The sequence below is a fragment of the Poecilia mexicana genome, unplaced genomic scaffold, assembly GCF_051168715.1.
Source record: "Poecilia mexicana isolate PSO_F unplaced genomic scaffold, ASM5116871v1 scaffold_18, whole genome shotgun sequence".
Classification (NCBI taxonomy): Eukaryota; Metazoa; Chordata; class Actinopteri; order Cyprinodontiformes; family Poeciliidae; genus Poecilia; species Poecilia mexicana.
In genome coordinates, this window is record NW_028263387.1 from 6,080,001 (window position 1) to 6,099,845 (window position 19,845).

At 38.3% G+C, this 19,845-nt stretch overlaps 3 protein-coding genes and 1 long non-coding RNA gene across 6 annotated transcripts; 1 reads left to right on the top strand and 3 right to left on the bottom strand.

The window, feature by feature from the left end:
• Window positions 1-69: 69 nt before the first annotated feature.
• On the bottom strand, window positions 70-4,119 carry LOC148153962 (E3 ubiquitin-protein ligase TRIM47-like). Of its 2 annotated transcripts, none has more exons than XM_088015387.1 (4): window positions 4,005-4,119; window positions 1,584-2,113; window positions 283-516; window positions 70-193 (listed from the first exon to the last, which is right to left on the bottom strand). In XM_088015387.1, the coding sequence occupies exons 2-4, from the start codon at window positions 2,106-2,108 to the stop codon at window positions 170-172; spliced, it is 783 nt and encodes a 260-aa protein (XP_087871513.1). In that variant the 5' UTR covers window positions 2,109-2,113; window positions 4,005-4,119; the 3' UTR covers window positions 70-169. The 2 variants fall into 2 exon arrangements, with proteins under 2 accessions (XP_087871513.1, XP_087871514.1); XM_088015388.1 differs by lacking the exon at window positions 4,005-4,119 and adding an exon at window positions 2,242-2,331.
• Window positions 4,120-4,590: 471 nt separating this feature from the next.
• On the top strand, window positions 4,591-10,462 carry LOC148153963 (uncharacterized). Its single transcript, XR_015766036.1, has 4 exons — window positions 4,591-6,000; window positions 7,337-7,494; window positions 7,595-7,686; window positions 10,374-10,462. It is a non-coding gene; the product is annotated as an uncharacterized LOC148153963 (long non-coding RNA).
• LOC148153964 (E3 ubiquitin-protein ligase TRIM17-like) lies at window positions 6,603-13,055 on the bottom strand. 2 transcript variants are annotated; one of them, XM_088015385.1, is made up of 7 exons: window positions 12,276-13,055; window positions 10,227-10,805; window positions 9,190-9,285; window positions 8,875-9,108; window positions 8,014-8,161; window positions 7,904-7,930; window positions 6,603-7,809 (listed from the first exon to the last, which is right to left on the bottom strand). In XM_088015385.1, exons 2-7 carry the CDS (start codon window positions 10,803-10,805, stop codon window positions 7,265-7,267), a joined length of 1,629 nt encoding a protein of 542 aa, XP_087871511.1. In that variant the 5' UTR covers window positions 12,276-13,055; the 3' UTR covers window positions 6,603-7,264. The 2 variants fall into 2 exon arrangements, with proteins under 2 accessions (XP_087871511.1, XP_087871512.1); XM_088015386.1 differs by lacking the exon at window positions 12,276-13,055 and having other exon boundaries at window positions 10,227-11,780.
• Window positions 13,056-13,147: 92 nt separating this feature from the next.
• On the bottom strand, window positions 13,148-18,861 carry LOC106916928 (E3 ubiquitin-protein ligase TRIM17-like). The gene is made up of 7 exons (XM_014985545.2): window positions 18,751-18,861; window positions 16,743-17,331; window positions 16,554-16,649; window positions 16,239-16,472; window positions 15,092-15,239; window positions 14,978-15,004; window positions 13,148-14,888 (listed from the first exon to the last, which is right to left on the bottom strand). The coding sequence occupies exons 2-7, from the start codon at window positions 17,319-17,321 to the stop codon at window positions 14,299-14,301; spliced, it is 1,674 nt and encodes a 557-aa protein (XP_014841031.2). The 5' UTR covers window positions 17,322-17,331; window positions 18,751-18,861; the 3' UTR covers window positions 13,148-14,298.
• Between the last annotated feature and the right edge of the window lie 984 nt (window positions 18,862-19,845).

Here is a 19,845-nt window from a genome sequence, read left to right on the forward strand (position 1 = left end):
AATGAAGGCCTTCTGCAGAAGTCTGGTCAGAGTGTGAAGGTGTGCATAGAAATTACAAGAGGAGACAGATTTCTGAGAGCTCATATGTTTATATAACAAAATATATATTTTTATTATGTCACAATTTTATTGCTTTGGTCCACAGATGTCGAGCATCTTGTCGTTCCACTCATGAACAGGAGTGTAGGAATCGCTGTGGAGAAACAAAAAGATCCATTAACTCAAACAACCGTTTAGATTTTTTTCCTTTTCAGTGGGTTGACTTGTGGCGACATGTCAGACCTGCAGAAAGTGGAGGTTGTCTTCGGTCTGTAAGAGCTGCTCCAGCTTCGCGTTCCTCTCCTGCAGCCTGCTGATCTCCTCTTCCAGCTGTTTGATCAGCTTCCTGGTTTGTGCCCAAAGTTCTGCTGGAAGTTCTCCTCCATGGAGGCCTGCGGTCCGCTCCGCGTCCTCAGCCACACTCAGCTTCTCTTGAATCTCTTGCTGTAGCTTCATTCGTCTGCGCTTCAGTTTAGTCTGCGGAGAGAACGACGATTTTATCAAAGACGATGCCGTTTTTCTGAAGTTACAGTTTGCTATTATAATAGGATGCATGTGTTTTCCTGCTGTTTTTGCCCTCTGTTCAGCTAAATAAAACTCTTTTAGAGCCACAATTCTTGTAAAAACATTTGTGAAAAGACAACTTCAACATTTGTAATGTGTCTACTTTAGAAATGCTGTGGTCAACTTTTAAAAATCCCACCATTTTTTTGTTTTTAGGTTTAAAAACAAAACATTTTACAAAAAGGAGTTCTGATACATTTTCTTTTCTTTCAATGGAATGGTGATGTCTGTGGGAAATGATGTTCACAACAACAAAAATTCCCACTTAGATTTCAACATAAAGAGAAAATAATATTATGGATACTTATTCTGATGTGGAAATTTAATATAATATCTCATGCAAAAGAACCCTAAAAACCAGCTAAAGCCTGGATTTTTTTCTATATTCTAAAAAAAAATAGTTGCTTGTGCACAAATATTTTAAAATTATCAAGAACATCTGTGGTAGAACCAAAGAGCCATTTGCAATAGACCAATTAGACTTGTTAAAAGTTGAATTGGTTCTTCAATATATCATAAAAAAATATGCACAGAAAGCCACAAAACTCACATAACAAAAAATATTGCTGACATATTTAAACACTCCAACTTTAAAAAATAAAAAATTACATTTGTCAGGCTTGCTTTATAAACTTAAGTTAACCAAATAAATGTATTCGTTTGATTACCTGTAACATTTTTTTTAAAAAGTTGGATCACCCGTTTTGTTTTTTGTTTTTTTTGTGTGTGTGTTTTTTGTGTGTGTGTTTTTTGTGTGTGTGTGTTTTTCAATTTATGCTGCTTGACGGTTAAATAGCTTAGAAAATCTTCTGGTTGGCCAACATGATGCTAAACCTTCAGGAGGTGCTAGTTATCTCAGTTTAATGCGTTTAGTTCAATTTTTCAGGTGAAAAAAAAATAGTTCAAACTTTGTTAAATTTCACAAAAAATTTGTTAGAAAATCCATTTTTGTTCCAACAAAAACAAAAATCCCTCTTTACCTTGTTCTTAGCAGCTTCCTTGTTGATAGAAACAACATGGTGGCCTCTGTGCTCCGTCTTGGCACAGGTGGCGCAAATGCAGGTTCGGTCACTCCGGCAGAACTTTTCCAACTTTCTCCCATGTAGCCGACACACAGAGTCCTCCAGGTTCTTCGCCACACTGACCAGCAGATGGCGTCCGAGGTCCTCCCTCTGATAATGTGGCTCCAGATGAGCGGAGCAGTACGAGGCCAGGCACACCAGGCAGGACCGGACCGCGGCCCGACGAGCCGGACAGACGTCACACGGGACCTCTCCCGCTTTGAGCGGTTTGGCTTCGCTTTCAGTTCGCTCAGTCTTCAGCTGCGGCCGTTTGGGGAAGACCGCCATGCAGAGGGGGCACTGGCAGCTCTCGCTGATCCTCCAATACTCTCCTATGCACTCCAGGCAGAAGCTGTGTCCGCAGGGGAGGGATGCTGGGCTGGTGAACTCATCCAGGCAGATGCAGCAGTCAGCAGGTGCTGACATCAGGTTCGGGCTCAGCATGCAACCTGTACGAAACGGATTCACATTTAACTGGATGTTGGGTACAGTTTGTAGGAGTGGAGTCAAGTTTTTTGTGTAGCACATTTCAGCAACAAGGCATTTCAAAGTGCTTTAAACCATAAAAACTCCATACAGCAGGGGTGTCCAAAGTGGGTCCTCGAGGGCCGGCATCCTGTATGTTTTAGTTCTCTCCCTGGTTTAACACACCTGCATCAAATGATGGCTCATTAGAAGACCTAAGGAGAACATTGACTTGCTGAGGAGGTTGTTACTACCACCAAGGAGAGAAATAAAACATGCAGGATGCCGGCCCTCGAGGACCGACTTTGGGCACCCCTGCCATACAGTAACGAATTATGAAATGAGTAATAAACGTTACATTTTGTCAAATACCATCATCAAGCAATGTTACATAAAGTATCTTGGTCAATATTGCTTTTAGTACTAATCAAAAGAAACTCTAAACAGGTGGGTTTCAAGCCTTGATTTAAAGGAACTCAGTGTTTTGGCTGTTTTGTTGTTTTCCAGAAGTTTGTTCTAGATTTGTGATGCATACAAGCTGAATGCTGCAGAGGAGACCAGAACCAGAAGACCTGAGATTTCTGGAAGGTTTACACAACAACAAATGTTGCGTGTCTTGGTTTTGACTCAGCTGTTAAGTAATCATACCGTTTACAAGTCAGAATTGTTTTCCTGTTTGTCGGTTGCTTGTAAATCCATCAAGCTGGGGAATTAATTGTTTAGTTTTATTCATATGTCTACAGTGGACGAAAATGGATACCCTGACCTGCATTGATGCGAGATGAGTGATTGATGATGCGGCGTCAATAAAAGTTTGTTCAAAAGTCAACATAATGCTAAGGTGTCTGACAAATTTTAAACCTCAAATCTTTTGGGCCTCCCCTGGAAATTGGGGTTCTGGGATACTGCCCATGTATGTCCTTTCTAAAGTCTGTAAAAGATTATACCTTTTACGGTTCAATTGGTTTTCTGGTTTGCCAGTTGCAAATTGATCAAATCCATCTGCCTGTACAATCCTGCATTGCCAAGACGATATGGAAAAACAAAAACAATCCAGAAACCTAATCATTATCCGACTCTTTGTGTTTACCTTTCTGTTTATTTCCCATCAACTCATGTCATCAGAATCAAAGAAAACTTAAGAGACCGGAAACATGCAGTCAAACTTCATTTTCTGAATTAACCTTCAAATGAGTTATTAAAAAGCCATCAGCAGCAAAGGGCTGACCTTTGGCAAAGTTGAGTCATGTGATCCGTTTTACTGCAGTTTGTCGTTTGTGTCGCCGTTTTGGCTCAAAGGTAATTCGGTTCAACCCAACTGATTAACAAAGAGACAAATGCTACCTCAACACACTTTAAACGACAAACAGGACCATAAATATTGAGGAATTTAATTCCAACAGAATTAAACAGAATAAAGTATTGAAGATATTCAGTTACATAAATCCCAGTTTTATTCTAATTTACCCACTGTAATCAAGTTGAGTCCTAATAATGCAGGTGTACTTGTGTATTTTGGCACAAGTATCAGTTCTCATGCCAGTACTATTAATCCCTGACTGTGATAGGTCAGAGCATTAATGACATTAAAAATGTGACTCATCATTCAGTAAATCAGAAATGAAAAGGCTGTCATAATAATAATAATAAATCAAGATGAGATGCTGATTGTCTTGCTTGCTGCCATTTATTTAGAGCAAAATCTATTTTCTGGCCATAGATTTAGAAATCAGAAGTGAAAATGAAACATACCCACTGAAAAGTCACTAAAAACACAAAACCTGTCATAACAGCGTATATAATTACTTACCTCTGACAATATAATTACTTACCTCTGAAAGAAATCTAAAAAAATAATAATTTAAAAGTACATACCCTTCTTTAAAAAGTATTGCCAACTTGTCCTTTGTGAAGCTTTAGCAGAGTTAAGTTTGCTTCTTATCTGCTGTATTCTTGTTTTGTTGTTCCTGTATAGATATAGGCGCACCTCTGTGCGGGAAAAGAGAGGGCGGGGTTTTAGAACTGTAATTTCCTGGATGCTCTTAAACTCATATTCCCGTCCATAAAACTGCTCTTCACAAGCCGGCCTCGAGAGGTCTTCTAGATTTATATGTTGTTTGTTTTGTTTTTTTACTTTTTTCGTCGTCTTCTTCTTTTTTTCCCCCCTTTTTTATTTATTTATTTATTTATTTATTTATTTATTTATTTATTTATTTATTTATTTATTTATTTTGTTAACCTCTGAAATATGAGGAACAGACAGGATCCGTCCGGCCCCGCAGCAGTGGGAGGAGGACTACTCTGTGCCTGAAGCGTTACGGTGGAAAAATGACTACGTCTTTAAGTAAAATCTATGCATGTTGTGATTGGTTCCTGTGGATGAGATGAGCTACACGTGCCGCCGGCGGGAGATAAACAGACTTGGTCATCACGTAACAGCGACGTCACAATCATCAGGGAATTGCGACATCTGGGGGAAATGTCTCGGCGTCATCACAGAGCCTGAGAAGCAAAGTCATGTCGAAAACGTTCTAGATGTATGGCAAGACAATTTATTATTTAATACGTACTCGCCAATGGGAAAGAAACAAACTCTGTGCTTGTTGATGTTGTGGTGGCGAGAGTCTTTACTCTGAGTCTCCAACTTCTCCCGTTCTCCTCCCACGTCTGCCCCCGGGACACTTTACTGTTCCGTTGCCCATTTTGAAGATTATTCCTGAAATAGCAACAATTCCTTCAATATTAGCATGCCTAAATATGACTTCAGTAAATTTGGGACCACTAAAACTAAGAATTTCCCCTCCTTTGTCTCAAGGAATCTAAAATCTGATCAATCAAAAGTAGAAGTAAAAATCTGAAAATACAATATTCATTAATGTACTTATGAAAACATTATTTTCACTGCTAAAAGAGGATTTTTGAATTTTTTTATTATCAGGGTCACTTTATGAGAATATTCTTCATAGTCTACAAGTACCACTTTTTTTTTTTTACTTTTTCCATTTACCAAAATTGGAGATAAATTGGTTATTTTGTTCGCTAAAGCTCTAGCTAGCAAGGATCATTTTTAGTAGATGTTGTGGTAAGGAATGATTTGGCTAGTAAATACAAGGTTGGATAAAATAAAAACCACATCAATGCTTCAGTGTATCCGTCTTGTCATATTTGGCGGCTTTTGAGGAGGACCCAAATACCAGCAGGAGAGGTAGGCGCGTGGTGGCACTAGAATTTAACTATGAATTGATAAACTTACAGAACTCAGGGAAACCACACAGGAATCAGGCTGACAGCAGCAGTATAACAGTAGACTGCAGCAGTGATTAAGTGAAAGAAAGTGAGTACAATTAACAGAGCGCAGAGCAGGTGAGGGAATACGTAAGGGAGGACGTACTAAAGAAATGTGCTTAAACAAAAAGGGGAAAAAAAATGAACAGTAAGGGCTACAGAGAAATACACAAAGCCAAGATGAATGTGGGAAAACTAATACTGAACAGGAAAAGACTCAAGCCCTGTACACATAAAGTCAGGTCTTTATCAAAACAAATATCTCCACCACATTGTTAAAAAACATCAACAACAACAAAAACAACATACTATACATGGGATTTGTTTGAGAAAAGTTCTTACCCACATAAACCCACACATATCCGACCCTGAACGCTGTTTTAAATATGCCAAACCCAGTGGGGCAGTGTAGAGCAAAGCTAAAACACCATACAATACCACTTCCTGTTAGGAAGCATGGCGCCAGAAGGTATTTAATTTGTGTGGATTAGTATGGACAGACAGAGAAGTTGAGCTACTTTTACATGAGTATTAGAATACAAAGTTGATGAAATACAAGACGAAGTCGTTTAGGAATCCTGTCAAAGTAAGTATGTGTATGTATTGGCGCATAATTTGTCGCAGACTGTGATGCGTGGAACACCAATTTTTTTGTTTTCCCTTCTTGATACTCAAACACAAAAATTGAGTTTTCTCAAATCTCCACTTTGATGGGAGTTTTCATAAATATTTTTCTTATAAAATGAAGTTTTATATGAATAAAAAATGACAAAATGAAAATATTGTAAACGTTTTCCCAGAGTAATAAAGATAAAATGAGTTAAAACCACAAAACTGTAGTCTCTCTAAACTGACTTTTCTTTTGCTTATAAATTGTTTGATAAAAGGTGTTTTCACAGCACACACTGTTCAAGACCTTCGACCTCATCTGGAAATCACATTTGGACATTTGACCTTAAAGTTTGAGAATCATTGAATTCCACACCAACATAACTGACATAAGTCAGTAGACCAGCTTTTAAGTCTTTATAGAAGCATCTTATTAACAAAAAAGAAGCACTTTTATCTCTGTACGTTTCTTATCAAGAGTGTTATAAACATAATTGATATTCAGTGACATGTTTTACCTGTATGTAATGTTTTAGATCAGAGCTGTACAGAAATGATAATCTCAATACCAGTCAATAATAAATGACTACTTGGAATCAATATTTAATAGGATATAATTTGGCCAGATAAATTTTCTCTACTGCCCCCTAATGTCCAAACGAGTTGTATGTCCTTTCATAGCTTGGGGGGGGGGGGGGGGTCATAATGCAATGATACACAAAGAAAAGTGTCCTGAAACTGATGACTAATGGCGCTGAAATCAAATATTTTCCAAAAATTGTGAAGCCCTACTTTAGATAAACATATCTTACAAGGAATAAATCATAATTTCATTAGAGTTCACCTAACATTGTAGGAGGACCCAAGCAGAATAAAAAAAAAAATAATGTACCGTTTTCTTCCCAGCAGGGTGTAGGCTTGATGCTATGTTCACAAGAATCAAACAGAGAAAAGGCTATTAGTTGATCTATTTACAATTTGTGCATAAAATGTTTTCCCAGTTTACAGAAAGGCAGAAAAAGATAATTGGTGCAGATTTACATTTTAGGACATTTGTCAACATGTTTGAACTCTACCTTTACTCGTCTGATGGAGCCGCTGAAAAGTCAATGCAACAGCTGAAGTTACATCATTGTAGGACGAAAAGAAAATGGACTAGAAGGTTAATTTAACAGCAGGAATGACGAAGATATTTTGGCTTTCAGCGATCTAGTTTCACCTTATGATAGCCTTTAGCTGGATCATGAAAGACTGAATGAGGACAAGTAGGGATTAGTAACTAACGCCTCAGATTTCTTTGATTTGCTCCACAGGTAGAAGTAAGGGAAAACCTTCCCTGTGAAGCTTTCTCCTACATAAGAGTGAATGTGGAATCTCTTATCAAGGTCGTAGAAGGACACCCGGCCTTCCTCGTAGTCCAGATAAATCCCCATGTTCCTTGGCCTGGTATTGAGATGAAGAACTCTCTGTGGTGAGCAATGAACATAGTAGTCAAAGCCAGACTTTCCCATGGAAAAGAATCCATTTTCTTTTTTCACGATTACTTCATCTGATCTGTCCACCATTTCCAGGGCAACACCGACATGCCAGTTGTTTCTCAGGCCCACCTGGACCTCCCAGTAGTGCCGACCGGAGGTGAAGCCAATCTTCCCAAAAACCATGGGTAAGTCAAACCTTTCTAACTCATAAGATGGTGACCTGGCTTCTTTGGAGAACTTTAGACGTTCCCCATACTCTAATACTCTAAGACCAGGGCCGGCAGTGGAGTCATCAAAAGTGACAGATTCTAAAAAAAAATAAAAAAGTCAAAGTTCAGGAAGGGTTAGTATCTTTTGAAGATGGGTTTAAGTAAATAAAACCACCAGAAAACAGATTCTGACCTTTGTATTGTCTTATTCTGGTCAGTTCTATAAAAGGAAAATAACAAGAACATTGTTATTGCCAGGGTCAATCATTACCAAGAGAAATTTATGAATATATGAATAATTACCCATGGTTGTCAGCGTTTTGAGTTCGGTTTGAAAACTGGTCATAAGGTGATCCATGGCTCTCCTCACAGTTTGGATGCAGACGTCTGGGTAGACCTTGGTCTTGGACCAGTCCTTCATTTCAGACATGGTGTTCAGAGTCTGCAAAGACTGAACAGAGTAACAGGCGGTTTATGCTTTTTGGCATTTCTGCACAATTTCCAGACTTCAGTGAAACTGATGAGTTTTTATCAAATCTAACATTAGAGCAGGTAGATCAAATGTTTCTTTGGTTTTTAGCTTGTCATCAGACTTACGTTTACCAGCTAACATGTACAATTCTCATTTTCAGTCAGTGAGAGGAGTACAATGTTTTTTTTTTTTTTTTTTTTAAAACAGTTTGAATGAAGCATATTACATTTTTAACCAATATGGGTGTCCGTCCAACCTTAAAAAGTCTTAAATTAATGTTTCTAAAATTAAGGCATCAAAATGTCTTAAATTCTTAAAAATAAATGTAAGTCGGCCTTAAGTTTCATCAATGGTCTTAGATTTTATCATGAAGTTTAATTTAATCTAGTATATTCCCGTATATAGTGAGCAAGCTAGCTAGCTAGCTTTTTTGCACCTGCCCCCCTCAGGGGTAATGGACTCGACACACACAGGATGCAGCAGCGACAACAGTGACAAAAGTTGAAAATTTTTCAACTTTCTAGATTAAATTAAACTTCATGTGTCGTGTCACAAAGCCTGCATGTGTAAAGGCACATGCAGGCCTTTACATATTGAAAATGTTGAGACACGACTGATTCTGTGAAGCTTTTTTAAAGAACGTGACCAGGTTCCTGTTTCAACATGATGTGAAGCTTAGTTGACTGGCTAACCTGTAGAAGTTGAAAGTGGTCTTCACTTTGTAACAGTTCCTCTAGTTGCAAGTGTTTCCTCTGCAGAGCTGCCACCTCCTCTTCTAGCTCCTCAATCATCAACTGGACTTTTTCCTTGGATTTTCTCAATTTTTTCTCAATGTTTGACTGCAGTTTGCTTTGAATCTCTTGCACTCTGCCCATCAGGTTACTGAACAGCTTCTCACCGTCCTCCGTTTGTTTGTCTGCTTTCACCTATCCGAAATACACAAATATTGTTAAATGTAGTGTCACTTTAAGCCATCCTGTAAATATAAATATAATGAAGATACTCACTTTTCTCATTTCTGATGACAAGGTAAATTCCTCTATCTTTTTTGTTCTTTCTTCGATCATGAGTTTGATTTTTGCTCGTTTGGATTCAAGGTTTTCCTAAAAGAAAGTTAATGGCTGTCAGTAAAGCCTAGTCCTGAGCACTGAGAGCGTTTTTACTCCCTTACAGAGTTCTTGTCTTTTTTCTTTTTTGTCACCTTTTCTAATTATGAGAATAAAGTCATAAAATTACAAGAAGTCCTAATATTCCCAGAATAAACTCATACGAGAATAGTCATGTAGTTACAAGAGTAAAGTCATATGAAAATAGTTGACATAAGAAAATAGTCATAACACTACAGCTTTGTTGCATTACTTTGACTTTATTATTGAAATATGTCTTCGTTTTCAATATGTTGACTTTTTTCATGTAATACTATGACTTTGTTTTACATTATTTTGACTTTATTATCGTATTTCGAATTTCTTCTCATACAACTTTATTCTTGGATGTGACTTTTTTCTCATTGTGACTTCCTTCTCATTTTTGACTTTTTTCTTGTATAACTTTATTTTCATTATTTTGACATGATTCTCATATTTATTAATTTTTCCCATATTATTTAAATTTTATTGTATTATTTCATCTTTATTTGTGTAATATGTCAACTTTTTCCTTAGTTCTAATTTTTTTTTTCATCATTTCAACTTTATTCTTGCACGACTATTCTTGTACTTCTTTGACGTTTTTCCTGTGTAACTATTTTTGTAACATTAATTTTGTATTAGTCCAACATTTTTCCTGTATTATTACAGCTGCAATCTCATAATTTTTCAACTTTATTCTTGAGCGATTTTATTCTCATATTAGTTCTCATTTTTATTTTTTTATTTTCTTAGTATGGCCCTAATACTTCATCTATTAAATGTTCAGTGGTTAAACTTGTTTCAAGACTTTTTAAAGTACTCAAATTATCTTTGATGTTAAAATGATCTGACATATCTTGGAGTGACAACAAAAATCTGCAAAGCACTGTAAGTACAAATGATTGAGGTCTCACTTTCTGCAGAGCCCCCTCCTCTTCAACAGGTACCGTCTCGTGGTCTCTATGTTCTGCTTCACAGCACAGCAGACAGACAAGCGCTTGTTCCCGTCTGCAGAAAAACTCCAGGATCCTGGTGTGCTTCTCACAAACCCTCTCCTCCAGGTTCTCCAGCGGCTCCACCAGCTTGTGTCTCATCAGGGCGGGAACCCTCCGGTGAGGCTCCAGGTGTCCGTCGCAGTACGACGCCAGACACACCAGGCACGACTTGGACGCCTTGAGCCTCAAATCTGCACACACGTCGCACTTGACCTGCCACGGTGCGTTTTCGCTTTCGAGTGCCTCGATTTTCCGTCTCTTTAATTGGACCGACATTTCCGCCATGACTTCATTTGTGGAGAACTCTGGCTTCACGGGGAATCTTTTGTTACACTTTGGACACTGGTAACAGTCGCCGTCGCTCCATCGTTGGCTGAGGCAGGTCCTGCAGAAGTTATGACCGCATGGTGTGGTGACGGGTTCTGTGAAGAGGTCCAGACAGAGCGAACAGCGGAAATGTTCCTCTGGTAGTGAAGTGAGGATGCTGTGTGTTGACATCTTTGTAGAAGGAAATAAAAAAGAGCTGTAGAATATCTCAAACTAATGACTTTTCCTGTACTAACAGGTTTTCCTAGGTTGTTTTCAAACTCGATAGTCTGGTAGACTCTGTTCAATTGATACCAACATATGTTGCATTTTCAGGTGGTGCAGTTCGCGTTCAATTCTGCTCTATGTCGAACCACCCAAACCCTTTGGTATACCTGTTCAGCTCCTCTCTTGTGGTGGCGCTGCACCAAGAACCACTGAAGGAAACAACACGAAAACCTCTGTTGAAGACACTGAGCGAAACTTCCTTCCTTAAGTAAAAAACAGTAGAGTGGCATCAGATTTAACAGTTGTAGGATTTCTATTTTGTCTTTGGTGAAAAAAACACACCAGCCGTTTCTCCTGCTATGACTAGACTTGTGCATTTGTTATGGTTCTGTTTACATAGAAATCCACTTCCTGCTTTTGGAGCGGTCTCTGATCCTCATGGCATTCCCATATGCATTTGAACCGCACCAGAGTTTGGTTCTTTGGTTCCAAATTGGAGTCTAATTACCATCTACACCTCCCTAAACAAACCGGACTTTCTAGACAAACAAACTGAAGTTTAATTAAAGCAGACTAAACAGGGCTGTGTGAATGATGGAACCTAAAGCGGGGAGTGGATTAATGGCATGTGTTGATGTTACACTCTCTAGAAAATTTGATAAAAAAATTAATAGAAAAAAAAGCCTGCATCTTGATTTAAGCTTTTCAGCTGTACAACTGGTGGCTCTGAATCACTTTTATAAATAAACCAGAACAGGCCTGACTAATATTACCTCTTTTTCTGATGTGGCTGATATCTATAGCAAGGATCTGCAGCATTTACAAACCCAAGAGACGTTTTTGCCTTCAGTCCAGATAAATAAAACGCATTTAGAGCCGCAAATGTTAAATACACACTGATGAAAAGACAACTTGAGTATCTACTACACATCATTTTAAAAAAAACACACACACACGCACACACACTTTTATTTCTGATTTTAAGTTTAAAAGGCACAGAAAAATGAGGATTGATTCATTTTAATATTCTTCATAGTGTGGAAATGTGAACAAAAAAGGTTTGTTTCCAAAATCATGATGAGAAAAAAAAATTACAAGTCTGGAAGGAAAATTTGATGAATAAACATTTCCATTTAATTTGCAAAATCATCATTAATTTCTCATAAAGCATAGTCGTTACTACCAGGGTTGTAACTGAAACCAGCGACATTTTATTGGGTTTTAAGCTGAGTGTGGGTTTTATTTAGAAGAATAGATCCAAGAGAGAGATGGGTGGTTGTTTGCAGTCACTTTACCAAACGGCAAACTACAGCACCATGCCAGACACGCCCAGTGAGTCACCTTCACATGAATGTGTTGGCACATTAAAATGATTATTGTCATCTGAAATAATGCCACTGCAGATGAAATGACTGATTTAGAATAACAACTCACCTCAGCTATGTAGTTCAGCTGTAAATGTGAAAATCCAGGGGTGTCAACAGACTCTTCCACGCAGTTTGAAAGCTACAAATAAGGAGCTACAAACACTTTAGAGCTCATCTCTGCCAAGGAAGCAGATCTACCAAAAAGTGAGCCGCAGAGCCAACTTCTGGTGCACAGTGGGTGTGGCCTGGTCACATCAGTTCACTGAAACGAAACTTAAGACTATTGATTTCTGAATTCAAAAAATAGAAGAGCTATCTGGGCATTTTTGGCATATGTTTTGTTTTTAGTTGTTCTCTTTCATAATTTTGACAAGCAAATCCAAGTAAATGGCACATTTCATTCTAAACATGCAAGAAATAAATAACATCCACAAGGAAAATAGTCTAATTCTTCCAGGACTCTTAAAAATAAACTGGATAAGGTCTGGAAACATGCAGAACGATCAGTTAGCCTAAAGCCTGCTTTTAGCATTAGCTTGAATAACTTAAGCTCCGTTTTTTTTTGTTGTTTTTTTTTATGTTACTGTTGGCATTCTTAGCAACATTGTCCTCTGAGTTACATTGGTGTAGATATCATTATCTTTCCTATTGTAGCCAAGAGCTGAGATTGTTCATTTCCAGAACCAGCTTATCAGGCTGGACTGTATGAAGCAGGCCTTCATTTCCCAGCAGGCATTGGTATTAGAATGAGTAGGAGAGATACAGGTGTTGTAATGACACCGCTTTATTTAGATCGGCTTCACATCTTGTACATGTACATTGTTTGACTTTTGGAAGAAGCCAGAGTACCCAAAATTCTGTTTTAAGGAGACTGGAATATTGTGTACAAAAAATAGATTAATACAGAAATGCTATGTTATGAAAGATGCTACAAACTCATTGAAAAGGTAAGCCACAAATGTTTATTGTAAAAAAAAAAATGCAAAATGCTTACTGCTTTCATGGTGCTGTATCCAAGTGTTTTAATAGAAAGTTGGGTGGAAGGAAAACGTGTGGCAGAGAAAAATGCGCAATAAGACAAATATAATGTAGTCTTTTTACCAATTTGATGTAGTACAATATGATGAATTGTTAATTTCACTCTATTTTCAATTGTAGAGCAAAGCAAGTTAACTGATACACTTTTTGGTTGAGGATTTTCACAGCTTTCTTTCTTCGACAGATTTCTGGTCACCATTTAGCAACTTTGATGTGATGGGATTGCGGAAGAGATGATATCTAACGTACACTGTGTGGAACATCTTGTATTTTATTGCAGGTTAATTTGTTTTTGCATAAAAAGGCCAGGCTGGTTACTTTCCTCTAAGACACAAGTGTTAAACTTGAGGCCCGAAGGCCAAATCTGGCCCGCCATAGCAACTCAATCCAAGTCTGTCTGAAATCTTTCATGAAAAATCCTGTACCAGACCTAAAAAAAAAATTTGGATACGAAACAAACAAAACTGACCAGAACCCAAAACATGAAAGGCTAAAAGGATACTGTTACAAAGAATGCTTAATGTTATAGACATTCAAGAGAAAAATCTAGTTTACTCTTTATAATGTAAATTGGCAAACACATTCCAAAGTAGCAGGATCATTGGTACAAAGTTGATTTTTGCTTCAGGTAAAAAACAAAACAAAAAAAAAACGAAATTTTTAGCTTGATTTGCCAACATCCAGCCAAGGGTTATTGCTTGAAGTGAATGTGGCCTTGAAGACTGAGCAGAAGTTCTCGTTCTGTAGTTCTGAATGTTCTCGAGTTTCATTCCTCAGGCAGTAAAATCTTTAAATTCCCACCAACCGTTACTTAGGCCTAGAAAAACCTTTTGTTTCATTACATATTTACTGTCAAGGAAGTTACAAACGTGTTTGATACGAAATGACCTAATCCCCAGCTATACAACACTTTACATTAACATGCCTTCCCTGAAACCAAACAGTGAGAACGGTTGTAGGTAAAAATCTTTCAGTATTTACCAGTGGTCATTTTACTCTGTAGGACATCTGGATTTCATGGATCTAGTTGGAGTTTGACCTTACAATCGATTCTATTCAGCTGGTTTTTTAGCTTGGTCAAGAGAGCGAATGAGACGAAGGTAGTGTTCTGGATCAAGGATGGAAAGTAGGAGCAAAGGCTCTGACCTCTTTGTGCCGCTGTGCAGATAGAAATATGGGAAAAGTTTCCCTGTGAAATGCTCCTGTAGGAAAGAATAAATATGCAACTTCTGGGTCACGTCAAAGAATGACACTCTACCTGCCTCGTAGTCTAAATACACCCCCACATGCCTTGGCCTGGGACTGAGGTGGAGAACTTCACAGGCTGTGTCGCGAACTTCATAATCAAAACCAGACTTTCCTAAAAAATAGAATCCTCTGTCTTTGTTCACAGTACTTTGTGATCTATCAACCGTTTCCAGGGCTACACCGATATCCCAGTCGTTTCTCAGGCCCACTTCAACCTCCCAGTAGTGCCGACCGGAGATGAAGCCATTCGTACCAAAAACCATGGGTAGACAAAACCTTTGTGATTTGGAAGATGGTGTTGGTGGCCTTGCGGTTTTTGAGTACTTGAGACGTTTCCCAGAATCCGTTATTACAAGGCCAGCCCCAGCAGTGGATTCATCAAAGGTTACTGATTCTACAAAAAAGACAGACTTCATTAACAAATACTTATCATCACTTTGAACATTACATTGAAGAGTAAATATAACAAGAAAATGATCTAACCTTTGTATTCTCTCATTTTGGTCAATTCTACAAAGTGATAAAACAAAAAAGCTGTTTACGAAAACTTATTTCTAATGAAAAGAATAACTTAAATGTACACAGCATATATTTTACCGATGTTTGTCAGTGTCCTTAGTGTTATTTGAAAACCATTGACAAGATATTCCACGGCTGTCCTCGTTGTGTGAATATACAGATCTGGGTAAACCTTGGTCTTGGACCAGTCCTTGGTTTTCGACATGGTGTTCAGAGTCTGCAATGTCTGAAAAGATGCATATGTCCAAACAAAGTATGCATGGCATGAGTAATTGAAAGATGCAATAAAATGGAGCTAAGTTTGAAACAAATAACTTTGTTGACACTTGTGGTGATGTTTTCTCAAGCCCAGTAAACATGTCAAGGTCTTATGACCACATCTTCCACATTTTTGGAGAAGAGCCTCTTGCTGACTTTTGGTTGCCCATAGTTAGTGAATGACCATCTTAAGTCATTGTGGAAGGCTCTACTTGAAAAAAACTTCCGGTTTGGTCAAACCTACGAGCGTGTTTGATATTTGTACATAAAGAATTCACAGAATGTCAGTAAGCCCTTCTATATAGTATTTATTTTGTATTATATTGAGGATTAGACTGTACTACGTTCTTTTATTGGATTTGGCTGTATGGGTGTTTTCTAGTAATGAAAAATTGATTTACTAAGCTGGATCAATGGAATTGATTTCAACCTGTGTTCTTGTGGGGACTTGAGACGACATTTGGTGTCGTATAGATAAGTAAACTGAAATGAACCAAAAGGATTGTAATCTGGAACTGAACAAATAATCTAAGAAATATTCAAAAGTGATTTAGCAAATCTATCAACTGTCTGTACCTAATTATACTATAGGGTCACAGCGAACACTGTCCATCTCCAGTGGTCATTGAGTAAGAGGCAGGGTACACCCTGGACGTGTTGCCAGTCCATCGTAGGGCAACACAGAGACACACAAGACAAACAACCACGCAATTAAGGAAACTTTAGAGAGACCAACAAACCTAACAGTCATGTTTGCAAATTTTGGGAGAAAATACCTGATGAGAGCCCTTGTATGCACAAGAACTCCAAAATGCTAACTCCAAATTGAAAACCCGCAGGTCAGATTTATATTCCAGGACCTTCATTCAGCAAGGTAACAGTGATATCAACTGCATTACTATGGCTATAAAAAACATTCTTTAAGAATTGTCAGTTGTAAGATGTAGGACTTTGTTGACTGACTAACCTGTAGAAGTCTAAGGTTGTCTTCATTTTGTGAAAGTTCCTCTAGTTGAGAGTGTTTCATCTCCAGAGCTGCAACCTCCTCTTCAAGCTCCTGAATCATCACCTCAATATTTTCCTTGGATTTTCTCAATTCTCTCTCAATGTTTGATAGTAGTGTGCTTTGAATCTCTTTCACTCTGCTCATCAGATTACTGAACAGCTTCTCACCGCATTCAATTATGTTGTCTTCTTTTACCTATTATATAAAGATAAATTTATTGTTACTATACTTATATATATATATATATTTTTTTTTTTTTTTTTTGCAGAAACTCACTTTGCTCATTTCTGAGGTTTTTTGAAATTCCTCTATCTTTTCCATTCTTTCATCAATCATGAGTTTGATTTTTGTTTGTTGGGAATCAATGGTTTCCTAAAATGAGCAATCACAAGAAAGCAGATGTGGTTAAGTCAGATATTTCCTTTTTACACTTGGACAGCTGTGCACCATGTGACCAAGTCTCACTTTCTGCAGAGCCCCCTCCTCTTCAACAGGTACCGTCTCGTGGTCTCTATGTTCTGCTTCACAGCACAGCAGACAGACAAACACTTGTTCCCGTCTGCAGAAAAACTCCAGGATCCTGGCGTGCTTCTCACAAACCCTCTCCTCCAGGTTCTCCAGCGGCTCCACCAGCTTGTGTCTCATCAGGGCGGGAACCCTCCGGTGAGGCTCCAGGTGTCCATCACAGTACGACGCCAGACACACCAGGCACGACTTAGACGCCTTGAGCCTCAAATCCGCACACACGTCGCACTTGACCTGCCACGGTGCGTTTTCGCTTTCGAGTGCCTCGATTTTCCGTCTCTTTAATTGGACCGACATTTCCGCCATGACTTCATTTGTGGAGAACTCTGGCTTCACGGGGAATCTTTTGTTACACTTTGGACACTGGTAACAGTCGCCGTCGCTCCATCGTTGGCTGAGGCAGGTCCTGCAGAAGTTATGACCGCATGGTGTGGTGACGGGTTCAGTGAAGAGGTCCAGACAGAGCGAACAGCGGAAATGTTCCTCTGGTAGTGAAGTGAGGATGCTGTGTGTTGACATTGTGTAATCTCTGTTAAAGAACAAAAAAGTTTTTTAGTAGTTCACTTTGTCAGAAACTTTATCATCTGTTGCAAAAACTACCTGTAAGACTGCTAACCCAATCTTAAAAAAGTAACAATCTATAAGTCAAAGCTTCTAATATTAATATTTAACAAATGGTAATAAGTCTTGCCTCACTCTTACCTCTTATTACTGACATAATTCATTCTTGTCTCACCTTTGGTTCTGTTCCTGCACTGTCCAAAATGGCAATGCTTAAGAAACCTGGCTTAGTCCCCACTGACCTTACCATGCTTCTAACCATGCTCATCTTCTTTGACCTAACTGCAGCTTTTGACACAGTATCTCACCAGATTCTCTTTATTCTTATTCTTATTCTTATTATAAAATGATTTCATTGATTGGTGTAAACAGCACTGCTTTGTCCTGGTTCTTATCCTACCTTGGACTTGGACCTTGTTCACAAATGCTGTCCTCCAGTCTTTCCAGTCCAACCATCCCAAATCAGGTTGGGACTGACTGGGGACCTTGACACTTTAGGCAGTATTTTCAGAAAATATAGTATCAATTTCCGCTGCTATACAGATGACACCCAATTCTACCTGCCGTCCATATGTACTTCCCTTCTTCTCTTCTTGACTGGTTACCAGATATTAAAAGTGGGTTCTCTCATAATCTCCTCAAACCTAATCCAAATACAACTGAAATGCTTCTTATTGGCACAAAGTCCACAACCTGCAAATCTGGCATATTTTCTTTATCCATTGACACCTTCGCTGTCCTTCCTTCTTCATAAGTCAAGTCTGGCATTGTTGCCAGTAGTAAAGATTACTGTTATCAAGTAGAATCATACAGTTTAACAACTGATGGTGGAAAAAAACTGAATTTGTTTGACCAAGGTCTACAACACAAGAGGGTTGAGTCATGCAGAGAGCTTTTTGTTCAAACACTGGAAGGAAAATCGGTTGAAATTGTGTGGAAGAGGCTAAATTAACGAGGACTGTACTAGATTTAGGGATTTTAAATTTTCACAAATTTTATAAAATGATTTAGAATGTAGTTGATAAAAGTAATGGTAATTAAAAATATTACCTTACATAGTATTTTAGGGCCACTATCATCTGTGAATATCAGCAGTGACAGATAAGTTGCATCTTCAAACAGCTTTCTTTGAAATATTGTAGGCTTCTATAGATTCAGACTGGCACCCCTAAGCACAGCAACAATACCAGAACTGAAAGAATGCCAAAAATTATTTTCATGTTTGTAATCTAATGTGCCCAGAGATGGGGGGGAAAAAACAGCAACTCTGTCACACCCAGTGAGTCATACCCACATGAATCCAGTAACAAATTATAGTGCTTTGTAACACAGTCGGTAATTACGTAAAAGCAACTGAAATTCATCAATTGATCGAGTAGTAACTCACCCGAGTATCGCTTTTGCAATAAATTCCACAAGTTTTAACAGTATCTTATGTGCAGTTTGTAAGGTTCAATGATAGAATACCTTCAGGTTTCACCTCTTCCAAGGAAATGGATCCGCAAGAAACGGAGAAGCAGATCCAGCTTCTGGCACTTAGTGGGTGTGGCCAGGTCGTCATTTCTCCAAAACAAAACTTAAAGCTGCCTTTTTTTTCTTAAGTCCTGAGATACAAATAAAATAATCTGATAATATTCTGGAGAGCATTTATTGTTTTACATCTATCCTACAGATTTTAAAGTTGACCAAACAAGTCAAGACAGAACTTTACTTTTAATGGTACACATGCAATAACTGAATCGAATTCAAATGGAAAAACGGTAAAATTCACAAAATATAATCTCCAGACACCTGTTAGCTTAGCACAAGGCCTGGGATCATGTAAAAAATAAAATTCTATCATTGCATCATCTGGAACGTACATCTTATTTCCCGTTCATTTGACACCAATTATAAGGTTTGACTCAAGCTTTTCCATGGTTTGTGCCAGACATTAGTAACATCAGTGCATCACCTCAGAACACGTAAGTTTCACTTCACAAACTCCAGCATGTAGAATTTATTTAGCTGATTTGAGCTGTTTTTTTTTGTTGTTTTTTTTCCAAATGGTTCTATGGAACTCCATACTGATTGGGAATTAATCTCCTTCCTGCTAAAGCAAATGTTTTGACCAGAAAATTGAAAGTGTTAAACCCCAGATCCAGTTCATCAAGCTGTGTCATGTAGTAACATGCCTGCATTTCACAGCAAACCTTTTGACTTGAATGAGTAGGACACATGAGTAGAAAAAACCCGCCGCCTTCCACTTAAAGGGGGAGGGGGAGTTTGGTTTTGCACTAGTTAGAAATAATGAGTTTCAGTCCAAAATTACATGATCATATCATTGATGCAGACCTGTTGGCTGTACATCCATAATACGAATCCCTAATGAATTGGGTCATTAGGGATCAGTAACTCCTCATCCTGTTCACTAAACCAGAGATGATTTGAGTTTTATGACATGAGCCATTATCCTGCTACCCTTCAAAAATGTTCACCTGGT

Coding starts and splice junctions, on each gene's coding strand:
- LOC148153962 (XM_088015387.1), bottom strand. CDS start 2,108: ATGCTGAGCCCGAACCTGATGTCAGCACCTGCTGACTGCTGCATCTGC. Junction 517..1,583: donor AGGAAGCTGCTAAGAACAAG/GTAAAGAGGGAT, acceptor TTCTCTCCGCAG/ACTAAACTGAAGCGCAGACG. Junction 194..282: donor ACAACCTCCACTTTCTGCAG/GTCTGACATGTC, acceptor GTTTCTCCACAG/CGATTCCTACACTCCTGTTC.
- LOC148153964 (XM_088015385.1), bottom strand. CDS start 10,805: ATGTCAACACACAGCATCCTCACTTCACTACCAGAGGAACATTTCCGC. Junction 9,286..10,226: donor AGGAGGGGGCTCTGCAGAAA/GTGAGACCTCAA, acceptor ACTTTCTTTTAG/GAAAACCTTGAATCCAAACG. Junction 9,109..9,189: donor TGTCATCAGAAATGAGAAAA/GTGAGTATCTTC, acceptor TATTTCGGATAG/GTGAAAGCAGACAAACAAAC.
- LOC106916928 (XM_014985545.2), bottom strand. CDS start 17,321: ATGTCAACACACAGCATCCTCACTTCACTACCAGAGGAACATTTCCGC. Junction 16,650..16,742: donor AGGAGGGGGCTCTGCAGAAA/GTGAGACTTGGT, acceptor TGCTCATTTTAG/GAAACCATTGATTCCCAACA. Junction 14,889..14,977: donor CAAAATGAGAGAATACAAAG/GTTAGATCATTT, acceptor TCTTTTTTGTAG/AATCAGTAACCTTTGATGAA.